Source organism: Capra hircus, chromosome 15, assembly GCF_001704415.2.
Source record: "Capra hircus breed San Clemente chromosome 15, ASM170441v1, whole genome shotgun sequence".
Lineage (NCBI taxonomy): Eukaryota > Metazoa > Chordata > Mammalia > Artiodactyla > Bovidae > Capra > Capra hircus.
The window spans coordinates 52,746,784-52,768,758 of record NC_030822.1 but is presented as its reverse complement, the minus strand read 5'-3'; the positions used below and the strand labels follow the sequence as shown (position 1 = coordinate 52,768,758).

At 49.9% G+C, this 21,975-nt stretch overlaps 4 protein-coding genes across 10 annotated transcripts; 2 read left to right on the top strand and 2 right to left on the bottom strand.

Annotated features, from left to right (window-relative positions):
- Positions 849-8,616, top strand: CCDC84 (coiled-coil domain containing 84). Its single transcript, XM_005689530.3, has 11 exons — positions 849-1,028; positions 1,159-1,322; positions 1,765-1,863; positions 4,325-4,391; positions 4,467-4,529; positions 4,848-4,912; positions 5,062-5,167; positions 6,228-6,258; positions 8,021-8,110; positions 8,188-8,320; positions 8,406-8,616. The coding sequence occupies exons 1-11, from the start codon at positions 909-911 to the stop codon at positions 8,479-8,481; spliced, it is 1,014 nt and encodes a 337-aa protein (XP_005689587.2). The 5' UTR covers positions 849-908; the 3' UTR covers positions 8,482-8,616.
- Positions 8,583-10,541, bottom strand: RPS25 (ribosomal protein S25). Its single transcript, XM_018059695.1, has 5 exons — positions 10,424-10,541; positions 10,091-10,186; positions 9,381-9,564; positions 8,732-8,830; positions 8,583-8,629 (listed from the first exon to the last, which is right to left on the bottom strand). Exons 1-4 carry the CDS (start codon positions 10,424-10,426, stop codon positions 8,736-8,738), a joined length of 378 nt encoding a protein of 125 aa, XP_017915184.1. The 5' UTR covers positions 10,427-10,541; the 3' UTR covers positions 8,583-8,629; positions 8,732-8,735.
- Positions 10,600-14,241, top strand: TRAPPC4 (trafficking protein particle complex 4). 2 transcript variants are annotated; one of them, XM_005689526.3, is made up of 5 exons: positions 10,600-11,102; positions 11,287-11,461; positions 12,773-12,876; positions 13,494-13,620; positions 13,897-14,241. In XM_005689526.3, exons 1-5 carry the CDS (start codon positions 10,928-10,930, stop codon positions 13,973-13,975), a joined length of 660 nt encoding a protein of 219 aa, XP_005689583.1. In that variant the 5' UTR covers positions 10,600-10,927; the 3' UTR covers positions 13,976-14,241. The 2 variants fall into 2 exon arrangements, with proteins under 2 accessions (XP_005689583.1, XP_017915183.1); XM_018059694.1 differs by lacking the exons at positions 10,600-11,102; positions 12,773-12,876 and having other exon boundaries at positions 11,326-11,461.
- On the bottom strand, positions 14,892-21,438 carry SLC37A4 (solute carrier family 37 member 4). 6 transcript variants are annotated; one of them, XM_013969544.2, is made up of 11 exons: positions 20,450-21,203; positions 20,287-20,344; positions 19,860-20,200; positions 18,816-19,048; positions 18,264-18,507; positions 17,357-17,515; positions 17,025-17,110; positions 16,435-16,548; positions 16,184-16,249; positions 15,689-15,827; positions 14,892-15,581 (listed from the first exon to the last, which is right to left on the bottom strand). In XM_013969544.2, exons 3-11 carry the CDS (start codon positions 20,005-20,007, stop codon positions 15,415-15,417), a joined length of 1,356 nt encoding a protein of 451 aa, XP_013824998.1. In that variant the 5' UTR covers positions 20,008-20,200; positions 20,287-20,344; positions 20,450-21,203; the 3' UTR covers positions 14,892-15,414. The 6 variants fall into 6 exon arrangements, with proteins under 6 accessions (XP_013824998.1, XP_017915182.1, XP_017915181.1 ...); XM_018059693.1 differs by lacking the exons at positions 20,287-20,344; positions 20,450-21,203 and adding an exon at positions 21,394-21,438; XM_018059692.1 differs by lacking the exon at positions 20,287-20,344.

The following is a 21,975-nucleotide window of genomic DNA, read 5'->3' as shown; positions in this document are numbered from 1 at the left end:
TCCCTTTACAGCTTTACAGGGGCAGCATTCAGATCGCCCCTGTGGCAGCATGGGTGTGAGTGACTAGGTCTTAGATTAGGCCATCCACCTGTGCTCCCAAGAGGTCACTGGTGGCTCAGAGGGTAAAGAATCCGCCGGCAATGAGGAAGACCCGAATTCGACCCCTGTGTCAGGAAGATACCCTGGAGAAGGGAATGGTAACCCACGCCAGTATTCTTGCCTGGGAAATTCCATGGACAGAGGAGCCTGGTGGGCTACAGTCCTTGCGATCACAAGAGTCGGACACGACTGAAGCGACTTCAGCACGCATGCAGATAGAGAGTTATTGTGATCACAGAGTACGTGTCAACTTCTGGACACATACTGAGCACCCTATAAACACGAGTTACGATTTGTTACATTGTACGGGGCTTCCCTGGTGGTGCAGAGGTTAAAGCGTCTGCCTGCAATGTGGGAGACCTGGGTTCGATCCCTGGGTCGGGAAGATCCCCTGGAGAAGGAAATGGCAACCCACTCCAGTATTCTTGCCTGGAGAAACCCATGGACCGAGGAACTTGGTGGGCTACAGTCCACGGGTCGCAAAGAGTCGGATACGACTGAGCGACTTCACTTTCACTTACGGGTCCTTGTCAGTGTTCCCGATACGTGTGCGGTCTCCCTTAACTATTGCGGGCGCTCTTTCCTTTCACCTTTCCCAGCCAGACAGCATTTGGCGATACTGGCGACTGGTTGGGCTTGCGCACAGGGAGGAGCCGGGAGAAAAACGTGCGCAGCCGCGAAAGGACTTGCAGTGGCGCCTACCAGCCGCTGGGGGCCGCGGGGCTCCGGAGTTCTCCCGCCCCCAGAGGTCAGAGGTCACGGGGCCGCGAAGGAGAAGATTTGCGTCGCTGCTTCCCAGTCCTGGGCAGATGGCGCCGGCGCAGCGTTGTCCTCTTTGCCGCCAGACTTTCTTCTGCGGTCGCGGGCACGTCTACAGTCGCAAGCACCAGCGGCAGCTGAAGGTGGCTTTGGAGCGGCTCCTGCCGCAGGTACGGACGGGAGGCTGGAGGGGACCATGGACGGCCTGGGGCGGGGCTGTGAAGGCCCGAAAGGGTGGGATCTGCGGATCCCGCCGGGGTCCTACTTAGCCTGCCCGCCTTGGCATCCTCTCCGCCGCAGGTGGAGGCCGCCCGCAAGGCCGTCCGCGCCGCTCAGGTGGAGCGTTACGTGCCCGAGCACGAGCGATGGTGCTGGTGCCTGTGCTGCGGCTGTGAGGTGCGGAAACACCTGAGCCACGGAAACCTGACCGTTCTGCACGGGGGACTGCTGGAGCATCTGGCCAGGTGAGCGCCGGGCCCGGAACCGCATACAGCGCTAGTTGTATGATACAGCGGTTGTATAATAGGTTTAGATTAATCTATAAATGAATGGAGGGAGGGTTTAGGGTGGGTGAGAGGAAGAACGTTTTTGTGATTTGATCAGATTGGATGATTCCGTCATCTTGTAGGCATGGCCAACCCTGAGGGGTAGCGGCCTTATGGCCCCAGTGGTCCCAGTGCTGGGGGTGGCCTTGATTGGACAACTGGCTCAATCAAGTTTCCTTCCCATCACTTCCTCTCAGATTGTCACATTTTTATTGGAAGGGGAAAACTGGAGATCTTGAAACTACTGTTAGTATTCTCTCAGCCTTGCCCAGAGACCCAGGTGTCAGTTTGCATTGTTTATCAAATGCCATGTAATATTCTGTAATCTGTCATTGAGATTACTTGTCCTTTCCATTCTCAGTCCAGAGCACAAGAAAGCAACCAACAGATTCTGGTGGGAAAACAAGGCTGAGTTCCAGATGAAAGAGAAGTTTTTGATCTCCCCCCAGGACTTTGCACGGTAAGTCATTCCTTCACATGATGAAGTAGCAGAGTGTGGATTCTTCGCATCTGTGTCAGGAGCTTCCTCTACTAATTGGACGGTTTAGAAAGGACTTCATTGGTGACCATTGTCTTTGTAGCACTCATTATTCTAGGCCCTATGTTGAACACAAATGAAATATGACAGAGTCCTTGAACGGTTTATAATCTAGTTGAGGGGGTGGGATTTACAATGTATTTAGCAAAGAGAGAAGTGTATAATAAAAGGTGACCATAGTCAACTATTTAAATATGTGACAGACTACTAAGTTTCTTTAGAAATAAAAGATGCTTTTTATAGACTGCAAAAAGCTGATGCTCACTTTTAATAGTTTTAACTGGCCTTGGAGGGCCCCAACTACCTGGAGTACAGGAAGCTTGGTAGCACAGAGGGAGTGAGTTGTGACTGCCTCAGAAAGAGGACTCAGGCAGCCTCACATCACCACTTTTATTGGGACTGTATTGCGATTATGGAGAGTGGAACCCAAGGGGATCCCAAAGCCAAAGTTAAGAAAATACATAGTTTATCATTCCTTTCTACTCAGTGTGGAGAATAATGAGGAATTAAGAAGGACTTCCCTGGTGGCTCAGACAGTAAAAGCGTCTGTCTACAATGCGGGAGACCTGGGTTCAATCCCTGGGTTGGGAAGATCCCCGGGAGAAGGAAATGGCAATCCATTCCAGTACTATTGCTTGGAAAATCCCATGGACAGAGGAGCCTGGTAGGCTACAGCTCATGGGGTCGCAAAGAGTTGGACATGACTGAGTGACTTCACCTTCAAGAAGTACTTAAATCCCATCACCTTGTCTTCCCGGTTCAGACCGGGAGGAGATAAGAAACTGAGGCCAGGGACGTCCCTGGAAGACTTTTTAAAAAGTGGTCCACATCAAAAATTTTTTAAAATTAAAAAAGAAAAAGAAACAGGCCACTTACTTGTCACAGCCTGACCCAGCTCTATAGAATTTTTGGTGGATGAATAAAGGGTAGTTAGCAGAAAGGTTATAATTGAGAATTATATGGATGGACTCTCTAAACTTTTTATTTAAATATAGTTTTGATTTTTAAACTTTATAATTTCAAGCTCACACAAGACAAGGCCAGGCCAGGCTTGACTGATTTGACCCGTAAAGATACAAATGAGCCACTTATTCAGGCAGCTTATTACTTACATAGGCAGTGAAAAGAGTAAGCCCAAAGTGCCAACTTCCCAGCTTGTCCCACACACCAAAAAGAACCATAGTGATACAAATAGGGCTGGGTGACTATAGCATGAACTGTGGGATACTGTTGTTGGGGAGCCAAGACTAGGCTGAAGCCACAGGCTTTATATCTGCAGCTCTAATCTGAGAACAGAAAGCCCCCTACCCCATCAGAACTGGGAGTTAATGAAAAACTGTTTCGTAACGACCTCCCGTGAGAGATAAGGAGATGGGAGATGGCCTCCTAGCAGTTCCTTTCAGACCTCCTGTCCTCTTGTGTTCTGGGAGGATCATGCAGACCTTCTGCCAAGACTTTGATAAGTTGCAGTTCAAGGCCTTGCCTGTCAGGACTGCCAGGGCACCATGGGAGAGCCATTCCCCTATATAAATGTTTTGCATATTAAAATTAGGCAAAGACAAATTATTGTAGAACTATTAAATTGATAACAGTGACGAAAGAATAAGAATTTAACATCTTTAAAAAAAATTTTTTTTTTGGTTGCTCTGGGTCTTGGTTGCTGCTTGTGCGCTTTCTCTAGTTGTGGACAGTGGGGGGCTACTCCCTAGTTGCAGCTTATAGGCTCCACAGTGCTGGTTCAGTAGTTGTGGGGCACGAGCTTAGTTGGCTTACATCATATGGGATCTTCCAGGACCAGGGATTGAACTGGTGTCTCCTGCATTACAAGATGGATTCTTAACCACTGGACCACCAGGGAAGCCCAGAATTCAAGTAACATTTGAAAACAAAACTCTGTATACCCTTAGAAGGATATTTTCTAAGGACTAAAGAACTGCAAAGAAATCTTGAGCTTTGCTTAGTAGTCTCATTGATAGTAGTACTGATATTATTCAGATACCTTTGTGTATATTGTAGAATAAAAACTACTGCAAATATATCGTCCCAAGTATGGGACAATTTGGACATCAGAAAGGGTAATTGATTTTTTTTTTTAAGTATGGTAATGGTTTTATAGGCTGTTCCTTTTCCCAGGAAATGCATACTGAAAAATTTAGAATTAGTCTCATATTCTTGGGAGAAAGGAAAAGAGAACTGGAGCCAGTATGGCAGAATGTTAACAGTGAATCTGGGTGAGAGGTACATGGGTGTTCATTGTATTCCTGAGACTTGGTTTCTGGGAGCCTGAGACTATTCAGAATCTAGAGAAAAATTATCTACTGAGGATCTTTTCACAACTGGCAGGGACTGGGATTCTGGGGTGACTTGCCCCTTTCCTTTTTAGATTCAAGAAATCCATGGTGAAAAGTCTGGATTCCTATGAGGAAAAAGAGGATGAAGTGATTAAAGAGGTGAGTTAAAGGAAAGGCCTCTGAAGGACCCAGCCCCACCTTCTGGTACCTGTCTAAGTCACCCCTCTCCCACAGATGGCAGCTCAGATCCGAGAGGTGGAGCAAAGCCGGCAGGAGATGGTTCGGTCTGTCTTAGAGGTTGGTTTCCCTCGGAGGAGCCAGAGCAGTATCCAAATCCACTGATTCCTGGTTCTTCCAGGTCCAGCATTTCACCTACCAGCTCTTCTGATGAAAAATTAATGGACTCCGTCTGCTTGTCTTGAATTCCCTTCCCTGCCCACCAGGGGGCAGGCCTTATCAGTGGAGAAAATGTGGGCAGGGCTGGGAGGGAGGGAGGTTGCCAGATGGGGCAGTATCCTCAATTTGTCAATTTGTTTACTTCTGGAGGTGGGGAGCATGGCCTAGGCAAATTCTTAAGCATTCTAGACACATTTATGTTTCCTGAATCAAACTCAGCCTCAGACAGTGCCAGACCCAGAAGAGGGCTCTTCAGCACCTGGAAGCTGGAATGGGACGAGCAGGTAAAAGACTGTTAGGAAACCTCTTACTGGACATTCTCTCTTCGAATGTTCTGTAACTTTGATCAGGACATGGAAACAAATCTCATTCTTGCTGTCCTCATGGCTAAAGGACCTTGTCTGCCAGCCTGGCTCCTGTTTGTCTTTTTCAGCCAAGTAGCCTCCACCTCACAGCAGCCCTCATACTTGGACCTGCCACCAGCCCCTGAGCTTGACTGGATGGAGACCGGACAGCCTCTGACATTCATTGGCCATCAGGTACGATGGGAAATGGCTAGTGCCCCCGCGGTTCCCACGACACCCATCTCCCCTGGCTTTTCTGTGTATTCTGGCCTTTGCTGTGTTTGCAGGCTTTTCCCTCTGGCTGCCCTGTTCTACAGCGTCATGTACTCATTCCTCAGCCTCCATGGTGTCCACACTACCCCCACTGTCACAGAGGAGTGCCAACTCCTACATCATCCCATGCGGAGTCCAGTTCCAGCCCAACAGAGGGACACTTACAGACACCCCACAGGCACCTAACCCCCACACTCCTCTTTCTAGGAACTGTAGACACACTGTCCCCTCCTTTTTTTCATCTCTCACATTCCCTCAATGAGTATGCCCACCTCCTTTTTTTCATCTCTCACATTTGCTCACTGAGTATGCCTTGTCTCCTTATTTCACCTTGGGACAGTCTCTACTCCTGCAATCTTGTGCCAAACATGAGAAAATAACCTCATCACCTGCTATCTTACATCCTATCCTCCAGCCTCCTGCTGTGCTCTTTAGTTTTGAACATGTAATCGTTTTAATTGAAGGATGATTGCTTTATAATACTGTGTTGGTTCCTGCCATACATTATGAATCAGCCCTATGTCCCCTCCCTTTTAACTTCCCTCCCACCGTCTTAAATAACATGTCTTCCTTCCCTCCTCTATTTACCCTTACCTTCCTCTTCAGCTCAGATGTCACTTTTTCATGGAAAACTTATAAATGTATGTCATACCATGTAAAAACCTGTGAATGTAATTTGTGTAATTCATACTTAGTTCTCTTCCCCAGTAATATGTATGCTCTGTGAGGAAGGGGTTTTGTTTACTTACCATGTAGTAGGCACTTTATTTTTGGACATCTCCAGCTTGAGCCCTTGAGTCTGGTGGGGACAAGACTGTCTTTCAATGATTTTCTACACTCTGTGAGATTTAACATAAGCCCAGTGCAGCGTTAGCAATATGGCAGTGGTTCCATCCACCTCCTGTACAATTTCTTCCTCTAGGCTGAGTATCCTTATCATCTCTTGGCTTTCTTACAATTTTCCCCCCATTTTCCACTACAGGATACACCAGGAATTGGTAACATACACTCAGGTAAGGCCCATGGCAACGTTTCTTAAACTGTAAGAGGTTTTTCTTTTTGAATTGTAGGTCTTTCACTGGTAGGAGGGTACCCGACACATATGTCAAATGCATCTAACTCAGAAAAGTAACAGACATACGTTTACCTGCTTAGCAGATTTTTTTTACTTTATATCTAAGGTGTTTTAAAGTTAGTAAATGTTGGGACATGGTAATTCTTATGTGAGTTTTTGTTCAACCTCTGTATTTTTTAAAATACTACTTAATATTTTTATAGTAAAGAGAAATAACTATAAGGATATTTTTTATAGCAAGAATACATGCAGTTGTGGAGAAGGAAATAAAAATAAGGGTATCAACTAAATAGGGTCCTACTATATAGCACAAGGAACTGTATTTAATATCTAAAACTACTTGCAGTTGAGGGTCAGAGTCTTTGTACCTTACATAATGCCCACCATAGCATTAGACCTGCCACAGCCAGACAGCCTCTTTGTGTTTCCACTAAGGGAAAAAATATTTTGCTTGAAAAATGGAACACTGCAAAACTTTAGCTTAATAAACGTTTTCAAAAAAAGAAAAGCATCTGATGAAGAACTTGTATCTTCAATATATGAAGACCTCTCAAAACTCAGTAGGCTTTCCAGGTGGCACTAGTGGTAAAGAACCTGTGTGCCAGTGCAGATTTGAGAGATGGGTTTGATCCCTGGGTTGGGAAGATCCCCCGCAAGGGTCATGGCAGCTTACTCCAGTATTCTTGCCTGGAAAACCTCATGGACAGAGGAGCCCAGTGAGCTACAGTCCAGAGTCAGACACAACTCAAGCAACTTAAGCATAGCACAAAACTTAATGAAGGCATATAAAAAGTTGGTCATCAAAATAGCTGAACTATGGACTTATCTGATGCTTCAGTGGTCAAGGCTCTGCATTCAATGCACAGGGTGTGGGTTTGATCCCTGGACAGGAACGAGTTGACCAGGTCACACAGCAAAAAAAAAAAAAAAAATGTATGTATGCAGAACTCTCTGGAGAAGGCAATGGCACCCCACTCCAGTACTCTTGCCTGGAGAATCCCATGGACGGAGGAGCCTGGTAGGCTGCAGTCCATGGGGTTGCTGAGGGTCAGACACAACTGACTTCACTTTGACTTTTCACTTTCATGCATTGGAGAAGGAAATGGCAACCCACTCCAGTGTTCTTGCCTGGAGAATCCCAGGGAATGGGGGAGCCTGGTGGGCTGCCATCTATGGGATCATACACAGTTGGACACGACTGAAGCAACTTAGCAGCAGCAGCAGAACTCTTATAGACTGCTGAGAATGCAAAATGGCATAACTACTTGGGAAGAGTTTTAGCAGTTTAAAAGTTGAAAAAATTGAAACATGCCCCAACAAATCTGAACAATTCAAAGAATACTCCACAAAGAAGGAATGACATACCTGTAACACAATCTCAGAATAACTACACTAAAAGGTAGACAAGAGTACATATTGTATTCCATTCATGCAAAATTATAGAAGAGGCAAACTAATCTATAGCAACAACACACATCAGTGGCTGCCTGGGAAAGGGGTATAAAGGAGATGCACTAAAAAATAATTTAAAGGGGCACAAGGATACACGGTGTGATTTTACCCCAAACATTTCAAATTGTACACTTTAAATGTGTGCAGTTTGTTATGTCATGCCTCCAGTAAGCTTAAGCCCCTCTAATTCCCATGGTCCAGAACTCTTAAGTGTTTTCATTTCTTCTTAAAGGGTCTTCCTTTTCCAGGTGCCACACCCCCCTGGATGGTCCAAGATGAGGACTGTAGTTCTGGGAACCAACAAATAGGACCCTCCTATGAAGAGTTTCTTAAAGAAAGTAAGTTAATACAGGAATGGTGATGGAGGCTTCCTACTCTGTAACTCTTCCTACTCAAATAAAACTGCTCATTGTAGAGGAAAAACAGAAACTGAAGAAACTCCCACCAGACAGAGTTGGGGCCAACTTTGACCACAGCTCCAGCACCAGTGCGGGCTGGCTGCCCTCTTTTGGCCGGGTCTGGAATAATGGACGCCGCTGGCAATCCAGGTACCAGCCCAGAGTCAGGACCTCAACCTGCTCCCCGCTGTGGAGATCGCACTCTTTGTGCTGCTAAGCTTTCGTTTCTTTTCAGGCATCAATTCAAAACGGAAGCTGCAGCAAGAAACAAACAGCAGTCACATAAAGGAAAAACACTAATGGCCTCCTGATTGTACTTCCAACCACCATAAGGCTCAAAGCCAAGGCAACAAATCTGTTATAAGCTATTATCCTGTAACTGCCTTTCTTAGGAACCAGACAAACCCAGTTATTTGATTTAATAAAGTTTTATTTTTCAAAATGTACAGCTGGTGGGACCTGTTTAAGAAAAGAAAAAAAAAAATCAGAACTGTAGACCCTTGTGAAGGGGATGTATACTTCGTATAGGAGGCCCAGGTTCACGAATCTTCACCAGCTCACCTGTTCATGCATCTTCACCAGCAGCTGGGGCATCTCCACCCTTGGTGTTTCTGGTGTAAATCACTTGAGCTCTGTGCTTTGAAACCAGTTTAATAAGTCCTAGGAAGAGAGGATAAAATTTTCACTATAAAAACTCAACAAACCAGAAATGCTTAAACATGACTTTAAGAGACATGCCTACATTTCTTGGTGACAATCTAATCTGACTCACCCCTTAAAAAGAAGGGACTACTTTAAGGGGTGAGTTACCTACTCTTGGGATGGCTACCCTCACAACACATTACTGTAATCTGAAAATCACTGTTTCCACTGTTAGGCACTACCAGTAGCCTAGATTACATGCTAGAATTGTATTGCTAACCTCCACCTGAAGTGAACTCGCCCAGTTTTGTCCGACTCTCTGCAACCCCATGGACTGTAGCCTACCAGGCTCCTCTGTCCATGGATTTTCCAGGCAAGAGTACTGGAGTGGGGTGCCATTTCCTTCTCCAAGGTAGGGATCGAACCCAGGTCTCCCGCATTGTAGACAGATGCTTTACCATCTGCACCACCAGGGAAGTCCACCTACTGCACTTAAAATGGCTAACATGGTCTGCCCAAACTAAGGTGCAAAAAGCATACAAACCAGTACAACACTCCATCCTCTCACCTTTACTAAGGAGTTCCTGAAGGGCTGCTCTGGCCAGGGAACCACGAATCTTCAGTCTCTCAGAGACCACAGCTGGAGTTATAAGCTTATAGTTGGGAACTTCTTTACAGAGTTTGTCATATGTTGCTTTGTCAAACAAGACTAGGTTATTGAGCTTGTCCCGAACTTTGCCTTTGGACCACTTCTGCTCACCAAAAAAGGGAAAAAAAAAAAAATCAGTGCTCTCTAAAGAACCAGTATTTCCGTTCTCTGGAACAACCTGACTCGAATTGTTACACGGTTGCAGAGCTATACAAGAGTGGGTCTGTCCTTTGGGCTGCAGAAACCTATAAAATTCAGAACCTGCAAACACTCAGCAAATTAAGGTTGAAATAATTACAGAGCCAAATTCAAAGTAAAAGAGACTTTGGTTACTGCTGAAGCCATTGGAGACACTACTTTGGGGGGAAAACAAACCATCTTTGAGGCTTTCGGATATTGGCTGAGCCCCACTAGCCCAATTAAAGTAGCTCAGTACACACTTTTTCATTTCCGAGTAGCATATACACCCCCGTTCTTTATATGAGTCAAAACTAAAACGGTGATGTGAGTATAAACTCTTAATAACCTGACTCTAAACCCCCCAACCTTACAAGCCATTTGCTACAGTATAAGGAAACGAGACTAGACGTCCCCAACATCCCTCACCGTTTGAGGGGCTATACTCGTACCTTCTTTTTGGCCTTGCCCCCAGATTTGTTCACTGGATCTTTGTCTTTCTTGGCCGACTTTCCGGCATCTTTCTTCTTCTTGTCGTCCTTGGGCGGCTGTAGGAGAAAAGCCGGAATGCGGCCAGGTCACAAAGCAGCCCTCCACGTTCCCGCTACTCCTTTGCCCCCAGCCCTGCCCAGACTCCACTACCGGAGCACATGGGGCAAGCTACAGCTCTCCCATCTCCACACGTGGCCCGGCAGTTATGTGAGCCCTCCTCTGATGCTGCCCCAAAAGCGCGCCGGCACCGCCCGCTCCCAGAACCACGCCAGCTTCCCCTACGCCAAGCTGACCATAGCGAAGCCCGAAGAGCAGCCACAACCACTGCCGCCTCGCTAAGATGTCGGACAAAAAGGAAATGCGCCCCGCGAGCAAGCCCAGAAACCTCCGGCCGCAGCGATTGCTTCCGGGACAAGGGGCGGAGCCGCGCGGAGGAAGTCCGGAGGCGCAGGTCGGGCTCAGGCCCGGGACTGGCTGCCGGAAGCAGGGTCCGCCTCCGCAACGTCACGCTCTTGGCGTTATCCCTGGCTTTTCGATTTTGCGGCCAGTTGAGAGGCAGTCACGTTTTACACTTTCCTGGCGCTAAGATCCGGTAAAGAGGAAAGGAGAACAATTTTATAGGTCCCGGCAACTAAAGTCCCTGTCTTAGTGACACCCAGGCGTACTCCAAGTGCGCAAGCGCCTCAGCGGGAAGGGAAGCGAGGCCTGGAGCCCCGAGGGCGGGCCCCGTGCTGCGCTTCCGGGGCGGGGCCGGGAGGAAGAGGCCGTATCCTAGTCCGGCAGCCTCGGCGGCAGCTATGGCAATTTTCAGTGTTTATGTGGTGAACAAAGCTGGCGGCCTTATTTACCAGTTGGACAGCTACGCCCCACGGGCCGAGGCTGAGAAAACGTTCAGTTACCCGTTGGATCTGCTGCTTAAGCTGCACGACGAGCGTGTGCTGGTAGCTTTCGGCCAGCGAGACGGCATCCGGGGTAGGTTAGGCTCGGTCCCGGGGCGCGAGGGGAGGTGGAGGGATGGGGAGGCGGGGCCGGGTGCTGCCTTGGTGGGCTGCTGTCTCTGGGCCGAGGGACGGATGAAGTTGGGGGCCAGGTCATTTGTACCGTTGGCGGGATCCGCAGTCTGAGCTTTGGTTGACGGTTAGCTTCGCCATTGCAGTGGGCCACGCAGTGCTGGCAATCAATGGTGTGGACGTGAATGGCAAGTATACGGCCGATGGGAAAGAGGTGCTCGAGTACCTGGGCAACCCTGCTAACTACCCTGTGTCCATTCGATTCGGCCGGCCTCGCCTCACCTCCAATGAGAAGCTCATGCTGGCTTCGATGTTCCACTCGTAAGTCCCACAACTCTTCCTAGATTCTGTCCGTCTACTCTTGGCTCATAGGCTGACTGGATTAGTGTAGTTCTGCGCTCAGAGACTTGCTGACTGGCGGTGCTTAGCTTTCTCTAAAAGAGTAACATAGTCCCTCAGCTGTGTCCCACTCATTGTGACCACCCCCACACCCGCCATGGACTGTAGCCCACCAGACTCCTCTGTCCGTGGAGTTGTCCAGACAAGAATATTGGAATGGGTAGCCATTTTCTTCCCCAGAGGATGTTCCCCACCCAGGGATGGAACCTGGGTCTCCTGCATTGCAAAGGGATTCTTTACCATTTATTTGAGCCACCAGGGACGCCCCATCTACATAAATCCATTCCATAATTGTGGGAGATTTTATTCCTTGGCTAAACCTTTGCTTGTTTTTCTGATTGAGCTTGAGTAGTAGAAGAAAATTCCTATTTATGACCAGGGTCAGAGCAATCCTTATCAATTGGCCAGGTGAGGGGAGTCCATCTAGTCATACCAAGAGTGATCTGAACATAACTACAATTTTTCTTTAAATTTTCTCAGGGCCAGCCAGTTAGAGCATTTGAGGGGAGAAATCCACCAAGGTAACCCAGAACTACTAGGCATAGGTAATTGGTCACAAACCCAACAATTGGATTGAACTAGCATAGGATCATGCCTATGATAGAAAAATATTTGATTTGTGTGCCAAGGTTCATGAAGTCAAGAAAATATTATAAATGATTGTACAAGTCCTGTCAAGGATTTTGGACAAGTTGTCCACCTCCAATGTCTTCTATTCTTGCTGTGAGTGTAGGGTCCCATCAGCCTTCTCTGCTTCCTCCTAAATTGTCAGTTCTGTGTCATGTAAAGAATTGATCCAGTATGACTAGGCTTTAGGTAACGCTGGCAGTGGTGTGATTTTATTTGCCTAAGTCACCTTCTCCTTCCTGAGTTTTAATGTGTTCATCTTTAAAGTAAGGTGATTAAATGATCTTTAAGATCCTTTCCTGCTGTCAGTTGTATTACAAGATGGGTTGTATATGCATATCCAGCTGGTGGGTAAACATGGCACGTAATCCCAGAGTGTTAATTTTACCCAAAGTTTTCAATGTACTGTGTTTTGTAGCAAAGTGTGAATGTAAAATACATGCAGAATTCAAATGGATTCTTATGAAATTTTGATACTGCTGCTTCTATTTCAAGCTGTAATTTAAGTGTTCAGAACATAAGGGTCACCTTGGTGGAAAAGTTTGAGAAGCACTCCTCCCTTATAGCACTGAGGTGCATTCCCAACTTTGCCTTTCTTGCAAATAGGCTGTTCGCAATCGGCTCCCAGCTGTCTCCTGAACAGGGCAGCTCAGGCATTGAGATGCTGGAGACAGATACATTCAAACTGCACTGCTTCCAGACACTGACAGGTACGCACTTCCAGACAGGCCAAAGGCATGCGATGGGTCTGGCTGGAGGAAGGCATTGACCAAAGTTGGCTCTGGTAACCAAGGGGGTGGTGGTTAACCTTTTCTGGGACAAGTGCACAGTTATTTGTTTTGTGAATCTAAAGCCAATATTTAATCTTGCCGCCAGTTTTGTCCATGTTCAGCCCTCGTCATCCTGTGTGCAGATAAACTCACCTTAGTGTTCTCTCATGTTGCACACATTTTGGAAGGTGTAAGTGTTGTTCCAAAATGACACTGGAATGCCAGTTGAAAATGGCCTTTGGATCCTGAGTGGCATGTCCTCACTTCGTGAAGGCAGAGCACTGAAAACTGCCTGAGTTTGTTCCCTGCCTGGCGCTTTCTGCTGAGGGGCACCCAGGCCAGAGCTAGAACCCAAAGCCTAGTCACTCAGTCAGCTGGGTGGTGCTATAAAGTCATCTCACTTCTCTGCTGTCACCTGTAGATTCAAAGTCTTGCTTTTCATGCTTTATGAGGCAATAAGGATAAAGTAAAAATGACCATATAAAGTACTGTACAAACAGGACAATATTATTTGCTGATTCTCTACTCTTTGGTAATCATTCCCGGTCCCTCTCCAGGGATAAAGTTTGTGGTGCTGGCGGATCCTAGGCAGGCTGGGATAGATTCTCTTCTCCGAAAAATTTATGAGATTTATTCAGATTTTGCTCTGAAGAATCCATTTTACTCCCTGGAAATGCCCATCAGGTAAGCGGTCCCAGTCTGTAGATTCTAGTCAAGCCTCCTTGTTTCCTCTCCCTGTATTTTCTTCCCCAATGTCATTCTGAAGTGTAATAGAATTGTTTAAAAATAAAACAAAAGTAACTAGCCTTTCACTTACTTATTCTTCGAGAAAGCAAGGAATTCCCCTGAGGTTCATGGCCTTCAAGCGGAGTTTCCACTGGCTCTGCCTCTGTACTCACGGTGGGGAGAGAGCCAGGCCTAACACCTTGTCCTTACTTGTGCCTCCTGGGCCTGGCCTAGGTGTGAACTGTTTGACCAGAACCTGAAGTTAGCCTTGGAGGTGGCAGAGAAGGCTGGAACCTTTGGACCTGGGTCTTAGGCTCAACCTGCAGTGGACCCCACCAAATTCTTAAGAGATCCTACAGCAGGAATCCTGCAGTTTCCACTTTGATGGAGATCCCGGCAGCATTGTTATTGCACTTGAAAATGGGAGGATGCTGAGCCTGATGACGTGTTCTGATCCCGAGCCTTAATACCATTCTCTCTTTCCTCCTATATCTATTATGGTCCTACTTCCCAACTCTATACAAATTATTTATAGGAGGTAGACCCATAAATGTTGTAATAAACATTCCTTTGAGTTCAGTGTTTGCTATCCTAATTGATGGTTTGGGGGAGAAAGCCTCAGAAGGGGGAACAGGAATGATAAGGGAATTTAAGGAAGCTGAGATAGTGTGTTCCAGTAGAAAACAAATATATATTCATTAAGTGAATGAACGAACATGGGACTTTGAAGCAGGAGCCTTGGATTGCCACTGACTTCCTGGGTGGTGTAGTGATGATGATAATGAAAACAATGAGGGAACATTTATCAAGGGCTCACAGCCAGGCTTTCCTGCTTTATCTCACTGCATTCTCTCCCTTAGCTCAGGATGTTCATCCTGTTTGTGTTACAGATGAGATTTAGGAAAGTACAAACTCTCTGCTTTGAAGTCTCAAAGTTAGTTACCAGCAGACCTTGAACCTAGACTTTCTGACTATACTGTTGCCTCCTTCCAGCAAGTTATTTAAACTGCCTGACACCCAGTAGCATCATCTCTAAAATGTTCATTGAATTCTGCAGTATGAAGTTGAAGGCAGAAGAGGCAGGAGCTTAAAGGAGTCCATTTACCCTTCAGCTTTCCCATTCCAGGGGAATGAAGTCTCTCGTGGGGTAGAGAATGCAGGTTATTTCCCAAAGGAAAGCTATCTCTGGCTTGTATTACACCTTTTGAAAGAATGATTCACTGACAAGGTTAGTATCAAATCTAGTTTTAATTCTCTATAACAAATCTTTCTACCCTCCCACCTATTGTACCCTTTGTATTGGTGAGAGTGACCCTTTGGCCCTAGAGTATTGGCAGGAGCAGTTGCCCCCCTGCTGAGGCCTTCTGGCAGAAGTCTTGGGCCATGGCTGCCCAGCCGCTGCAGGCAGGAGATGCCTCACCTCAGGTGAGGAGGGTGAGATGGAGATAGGATGGGGTTCAGGAGAGGGAGAAGGGTATAGGAGACACCCTAAGTGCAAGGGCTTCCTATTTGAAGGCAGGAAATAGGAGCTAATGGAGTCCAAGAACAAAGGTTGTCCTTTAAATAGAGATGAGATGAGCTGGGACCTCATTAACTACTGATAACTTCTAGTGCCACGTAGATAAGGAAAAAGGAGCAGAAAGGGAAAGTCAAAGGTGTTAGTCAAGACGGCCCCCTCCCTCCTTTTCCTCCCTACCCTCACGGAGGGGAAAGGCCCCAAGTAGGACAGGATGCTCTGAGCCTGCGCTGTCTTCACTCAGCCTTCTTGGGCACTCGGCCCATCTTGGTGCGGATGTTTCGTAGAAGGAAGAAGGCACCTGTGCTGGCTGCACAGATCACCTCAGCCACCCAGAAGGCTGTGCTCCAACTGTAATGTTTGGCAATGGTGCTGAAGGGCAACCCAGCCAGAAAGCCGCCCACTGTCAGGGAGGAGAAGAGCCCGTGTCACTGTGAGGCTGGAGCCAGAGAGGCTTAATCCAGCCCCTCGCTGGCCTGAGTGCAAGGCATCAATGGGGGTATCACTTACCATTGGCCATGAGTCCCACAATGGCATGGGAGGTGCCACACAAGTTGGGAGGGGCGCACTCATTGGCTATAACTCCAAATAAGGCAATGGGACCATAAGAGGAGAAACCAAACACAGCTCCCAACACCAGGATCCAGAGCTGTAAGGGCAGCGCAGGGTGGCAATTAGAGTCTGAGAAAGACTGCTACCTACCTGCCCCTGCCACAGGAGAGAGTGTTTGGCCCCGGGATCAAACAGTTGTAACAAGGAGAGAGTGGCTTCCACACACAGACCACTTCCCAGTACAACTGACTACAGGACTGGAGGAGCAGGGGCCACACTGAACCAACCTGGGGGGCTGTGTGGGTAGGTGAGGGAGGTACAGAAGCATCCCTCTTGAGTTAGATGCTGTCCCCTCAAGATTTGTGCAAGACAGATTGGCTAGGGATGAGGCAGAGCGAGGTAGGATAAAGGTGAGACACACCAAGAGGAAAACCAGAGATAAAGATGGAGCACCTCGTTCTCTGTAAAGCCTGTGAGCTCAGCAAGAGGGTGAAGAGCCGGAGTCCAGAAAGCAATATCCTAGAGGAGCACAGAGAGGAGAAGAAACCAGGCCCAGAGTCAAGGAGGGGCACCAGAGCACAGAAGAGGGGAACTGAGGTATGAACAGCTGAAAAGGACAGTCCGAGAAAGGCCAGGGAGAGGGAGACAGTGGCCCTTGCTTTCTCATCCTTGTCCCTGCTGTGAGCCAGGCCCTCTTTATTTACCTTGGGGGAGTCACTGGTCACAGTGGCCCGGAAGAGGTACATGGACGCCGTCATGCCAGCCATCATGAACAGCAGCAGGCCATGGCGGGGATTCCCGTAGATGGACAGCCCTGCCTGTGGGCACAGTCCTGGCAACGTCAGGCCCCAGGAGCAGCAGAGAACCCCCACCCCTGGACTCTGACACAGCAGGCCTCTGCTGACTGGTCTTTGGCAATCCCACTGCAGTTCTTGGCCCAGGGCAGCTCTGGGAGGCCCTGGGACCTGCTTATTATGTTCTGAGGCCAAACTCCACAACATCCCTTCCTCCACCTGGGGCAGGCTCGAGGACATGGGCTGGCAGGCTGCACCCAGTTTTCCTGGGGCTGTGGAGAAGCTAGGTGGAGAGAAATGCTGGCTCTCCTTGACATCAGTTAGCTTCATCTCCACATTCTTAACGAAGAAGAAATATCCTGGAAACATTCCCACCTCAGCCAGCCTAAACCAGCACATGCCAAGCTGCATGTGCCCCAGGGCTCCCACTTCTGGTGTCCCAGTCATGCTGGGAAGATTTAAAGGGACCCTCCTCCTTCCTGTCCCTTCTGCCCACTCACCTTGGCCATGGCCCGGTCTGACAGGTAGCCAGCTGCGATGCTGCCTACAAGGCCCCCAACCTCCAGGGCACTCATGTAGGAGCTACCTGCAGTGAGGAGTTGCAGTGGGAAGAGGGAAAGGAAGGGTGGAAGGGTGTTACACCTTGGGGTTGTCCCAGACTGGCTTAAACCCAGAGAGGCACAGGGTCCCCAGGAGTGACTGACTACAGCTGCCTGAGTAGTCTCTGGCCTCAGGACAGAGGTGGGGGGATAAAGGGAACTGGGCCTGAATTCCCCATCCACTGCACTGGCTCCTGCTCCCTAGGCCTGCCCCATCCCAACACTCATCTCACCCACGAGGGCAGACTGTCCTCTCTCCTGGATGAGGAAGAACTGGCCCCAGTCAGTACAGCACGTCTTTACTCCAAACACCACAAGGTAGCCGGTGGAGAGCACCCACAGGTAAGGGGTCAGCAGCAGCTCCTGTAAGGTACTCTCCTCCTTCGAGGAGCCTGGGGGGTGGGAGGAGGCCAGGCCTCAGACTCTGCTCCAGCTGCCCTGCCCCCCTCAAGCCCCCACCACTCATTAACTAGCCACAGGGACAGAGTCCATCCACATAGACAAGGATCAGCACAAAGGTACCCCCTCACCTACCGTTCTGCCCTCTCCCCTCCACTGCAAGTCTCAACCAATGAACGAGAGTGTGAGAACCAGTGAGGATGGAGGAGGTACCCAAGACACTTAAGCTTAGGATGCTGTCCACACAAGGAACTGGCTTTGTTATCAGGAAGGACCAGGCTATAACATGAGTCATAGCATTTGTTGGCTCTGCCACTTGGCTGGTACTGCTGTCTCTCAGGATAGAGTTTTACTCCCCAGTACTCCTGCCTGGAAAATCTCATGGACAGAGGAGCCTGGTGCGCTGCAGTCCATGGGTCACTAAGAGTCGGACACGACTGAGCGACTTCACTTTCACTTTTCGCTTTCATGTATTGGAGAAGGAAATGGCAACCCACTCCAGTGTTCTTGCCTGGAGAATCCCAGGGACAGGGGAGCCTGGTGGGCTGCATCGTCCAGTCTATGGGGTCGCACAGAGTCGGATACGACTGAAGCGACTTAGCAGCAGCAGCACCCACTCCATCACCATCCCTCCCCTGACATCCATTGGCTAGCACAGGGCCAAGCATACAGCCATCTTCAGTGAGAGTCTGCCAGGTGAATGATACAGGTTCCCAGAGGTTGGCTTCGGTGGGTACTCACCCTTCTTGCCCTTGGAGGGGATGGGGTCCAGGTTTTGGAGGCCAACATCAGCAGGTTCATTGCGGATGAGCAGGAGACAGAGGAAAGAGACGGCTACACACAGTGCCCCAGACAGGGCCAGCGCGGTGCGCCAGCTGTAACTCCGGGCAAGGATGGTTGCCAGGATGGGGCCCAGCCCTCCAGCGAGGTTCATGCTGGTTGATAGGATGGCCCACCAAGTGCCGAACTGAGATGGCTCAAACCACTGTGGGGCAGAGAGGAACAGAGTAGGTGCCCAGACCCCAGTCCATTCAGAAGGTGGGGTCAAGTGGGACAGACCCAGGAGCTCACATTACAGGAAGGAGGGAGAGGGCGCTTCTACTTGGCAAGGCCAATTCCCTCATCTGCCACCTGATCCCACCATGTTCGGCCTCCTAAAATATCTTGACAAGCAACGAGCTGGGCTGAAACTCCTGAGGAACCTGCTCTGGGGTGGAGGTGCCAGCCCGCCCATGTGGTCTTTAGGGGTCCTCTCTGCCAATCTGAACCGGCTCCTCAGAAGCAGACACTCACCTTCCGCAGAACCTTGCCACATGGGGGCCAGCCCAGCCCCTGTGCCAGGCCATTGAGGAACCAGAGAGCAGCGAAGACAGGCACTGTGGAGCTCCAGGAAAAGACTACGTTGACCAGGCCGACCAGGAGGAGCCCAGAAGAGAAGAGCCAGCGAGCACTCATCTGGTCAGAAAGCACCCCGCTCACAAACTTGCTGATGGCGTAGGCAGCGGACTGGCTGCTCGTGATGAGCCCTGCAGAGGAGGAGAGCAGGGAGCAGGACACCTGGGGGGTTAGGGGTGGGCCAAAGGCACAAGAGGGTGGAGGATGTCATGGGGTCAGGTGTGCAGAGGTGCCTGGCAGGGTGAGACAGGTTCCTTCCAAGAGGAAGGATTCCTGACATTCATTCATGGTGCCAGGCTGTTCCTTCTGTCTCTCCATTAGCATTAGCCCCAGGCTGACCCATGACTTTTCAGCCTCTTGGAGAGTCCTAGCAGCAGCTGTCAGGGGGCAGGCCAGCCCTCCTCCCTGTGATTCTCATATACCTGATTTCCCCCTCAGGGCCTCTGGCAGTTCTGTTGCCCCATCTCTGAACATGGGGCAAAGGCTTAGAATCGGAGTCAAGGACCTTATTCCTCCTGAAGGGCTAGCCTGCTAGACCACATGGAGTCCTTGTGCCAACTCCCTGGTTTCCAGTGCTCACAATGTCAGCAGCCAGCACTCACCCTGTGGTCTAAGCCTGCACCCACAGAGATGCAGAAACTGCTCAGAATCCCCTTGACACACACTGTCTCTGGGACACCTGTTGGTCACAGGCACACATGCACACACACATGAGAAATGCAGCCGTCAGACATGCACAGACCATACCCACTGTCCTTTACCTGTGCCCACTGACATGGATCTCAGAGCTTCCTCATCCTGCACATGCACTGTCCCTTGGCCTCAGCTGTGCAGGCAATCCACACACGTTCCGTGCCTATACCCACCACACTGCACAGACACTCAGCTTGTCCTGCTGGTCCTGTGTTCCTGAGCCCATCACCCTGCCCTGCCAGGACTCACCCAAGTCATCTTTGTCCAGAGGGATCTCCTCCACCAACGATGGCATGACAAAGGAGAAGGTCTTGCGGTTGAAGTAGTACAGGCTGTAGCCTCCAAACATGGCCGAGAAGATCACGGTTCGGTAATAGCCGTAGCCTCGGGCTGCCATGGTGGCAAGGAGCAGGCCCTACTGGCTGGGACACAGAGTCTCTGACCACGGCTGGGGCTGGCGGGCTCTCAGTGCCAGGTCTGCTGAGTTAGGCTTTTTCTGTTCCCTCCTCCACCCAGCCTCCCCGGCTCCCTTTATAGCCTCCTTCTGGACAATCATTAAGCCTGGGGCGGCTCCTAGGGAACCCGGTGTCCTGAGGGAGACAAGAAAATAGGAGATTACTGACGCCCAAGCTGTGGGGGCTGGAGGGGGTTCGGGAGGGAAGGCAGTGTCCCTGACCTGGGCCAGCACCCGGTGTCCCCAGGATTTCTTTCACGGCGCTTCCGCCTCCGCGAGCCTATGAGACCAGCGGTGATTAAAGACTTAGCCTAATTACTTTTGTCTCCTTGCGCCCAGGGGAGGCAGGGGTGGGATGATCCAGCCGGCTTCCTCAGCCACTTACCTCATTCATTCAGGGAAATTTTATTGAGGGATTACTGGTTGCGAGGCACTGCACTAGGTGCTGGGTTAGTTTCTACACATACACATTCAATCAGACACGAACTCCAAACAACCTCTCTTCCAAGTCTTCCACAGCTGACTTCAAGCCCTTAACTCCCGATGCTTCTTGGCACACGATGGGGCGTAACTGTTTATTGATAGTTGCAGAACTGTAAGCAAGGGAAGGCAGGAGAAACTCCCCAGCTCAAGACACACAGTGTCACATCGAAAGCCCTGCTAGGGGCTGAGGTCTGATCGCCTTTACCCTTGACGTCAGTATGGGCTCCGGTCTGGCAGGCTGGGGCTTCAGGGACTGTGACTGGACAGCCCGTGGGCGGGAAGGTGCAGCGGCGGACTCCCGGCGCAGTGCCCAAGTGCCCCGCTTCCTAGGGCCCCGGCAATACGTCCCCAGCTTTTCGGCTCGGTGGGGAAAGCAACCGGAGCAGAAGGCGTGGGCGCAAGCGGAGCAGTTGGCCGCTCGGAGGCCCCAGAGGCCCCTCGCTTCGGGGGCCGAGTGGCTCGGCCTGACCGGGTGGAACCGAGCGGTAAGAAGGGGAAGGAGGGAGAGAGGCGGCGTGCTCTCGGCACCTGCCCAGCTCCGTGTCCTCAAGCTACCCAGGACACCCGACTCCGGCTGGGAATGGACGAGGGCCCGAGTGCCGGGGCTGGAGTGGTGCGGGGACCCCAGGACTCGTGTAACACAAAGGAGTCGGCGCGGACTGGTCCCAGACAGCGGTTTGGCGGCCCCTCGACCCAGCGAGTGCCCCCACCCCTGAACCCGCAGCCGCAGAAACAGCTCCGGGCGGGGTAGAAAGCTGGGCCTCCGACGAAAGAGCCGCAACACCTGAGACTCGCGCTCCAGTCCCGCCCTCAGGAGACGCCCCTCGCCCGCACACCGCCCCCTACCTGAACGGAGGTGGGAGCCGGAGTAGCAAGGGGCGGGGCCGGCCGGGCCTGTAGGGCGCATGCGCGCGCGCCCTGAATGGGGCGGGGCCTCCGCCTGCGACTTGCAGTCCTGAGAGTCGATCCTGCTCTAAAGGTTTAGGTTTAATCTTGCGGGTCACCCTGGTCCTCGGATGAGGACAGCGCCGCTTAGGGGCTGGAGTCGTATGTTCCCTTCTTAACTGATCGGCTTCGAGAAACCATTTTTTAGTAAGTGCCTCCGGCTACCAGTCACTGTTTTCACAGTCTGGGAGATGTCTTGTGTTTTCTGTAAAAATTAGCGCAGGCCTCAGTAAGCACAATTTGAAGATTTATCTTGTGGTCAGATTTTTGGGGACATAGTTAAAATAGCTGGAGTGTTTAAAGTGTGGACCCTGAGTAAAGCTTAAATTCGAATTCCGGACCCACTACTTGGATCAGCGTGTCCCTGGGTAATTAATAATCTGTATGAGCCCCAGTTTCTTACCAACCTCATAGGGTGATTGTGAGGGTTGAACAGATTTAGAGCTCCGAAAATTTAGATAATTGCTTTCACCGAGTATATAA

What these genes read in the sequence shown, in the direction of transcription:
- CCDC84 (XM_005689530.3), top strand. Translation starts at nt 909, where the DNA reads ATGGCGCCGGCGCAGCGTTGTCCTCTTTGCCGCCAGACTTTCTTCTGC. An exon ending in TGACATTCATTGGCCATCAG is followed by an intron (nt 5,168 to 6,227) that starts GTACGATGGGAA and finishes TTTCCACTACAG; the next exon opens with GATACACCAGGAATTGGTAA. An exon ending in TGAAGAGTTTCTTAAAGAAA is followed by an intron (nt 8,111 to 8,187) that starts GTAAGTTAATAC and finishes TGCTCATTGTAG; the next exon opens with AGGAAAAACAGAAACTGAAG.
- TRAPPC4 (XM_005689526.3), top strand. Translation starts at nt 10,928, where the DNA reads ATGGCAATTTTCAGTGTTTATGTGGTGAACAAAGCTGGCGGCCTTATT. An exon ending in CTGGCTTCGATGTTCCACTC is followed by an intron (nt 11,462 to 12,772) that starts GTAAGTCCCACA and finishes TCTTGCAAATAG; the next exon opens with GCTGTTCGCAATCGGCTCCC. An exon ending in TCCCTGGAAATGCCCATCAG is followed by an intron (nt 13,621 to 13,896) that starts GTAAGCGGTCCC and finishes GGCCTGGCCTAG; the next exon opens with GTGTGAACTGTTTGACCAGA.
- SLC37A4 (XM_018059693.1), bottom strand. Translation starts at nt 20,007, where the DNA reads ATGGCAGCCCGAGGCTACGGCTATTACCGAACCGTGATCTTCTCGGCC. An exon ending in GTGGCAAGGTTCTGCGGAAG is followed by an intron (nt 18,508 to 18,815) that starts GTGAGTGTCTGC and finishes TCTGCCCCACAG; the next exon opens with TGGTTTGAGCCATCTCAGTT. An exon ending in CCCCTCCAAGGGCAAGAAGG is followed by an intron (nt 17,516 to 18,263) that starts GTGAGTACCCAC and finishes CCCACCCCCCAG; the next exon opens with GCTCCTCGAAGGAGGAGAGT.
- RPS25 (XM_018059695.1), bottom strand. An exon ending in GGGGCAAGGCCAAAAAGAAG is followed by an intron (nt 9,565 to 10,090) that starts GTACGAGTATAG and finishes TTTGGTGAGCAG; the next exon opens with AAGTGGTCCAAAGGCAAAGT. An exon ending in TCAGGAACTCCTTAGTAAAG is followed by an intron (nt 8,831 to 9,380) that starts GTGAGAGGATGG and finishes CTCTCTTCCTAG; the next exon opens with GACTTATTAAACTGGTTTCA.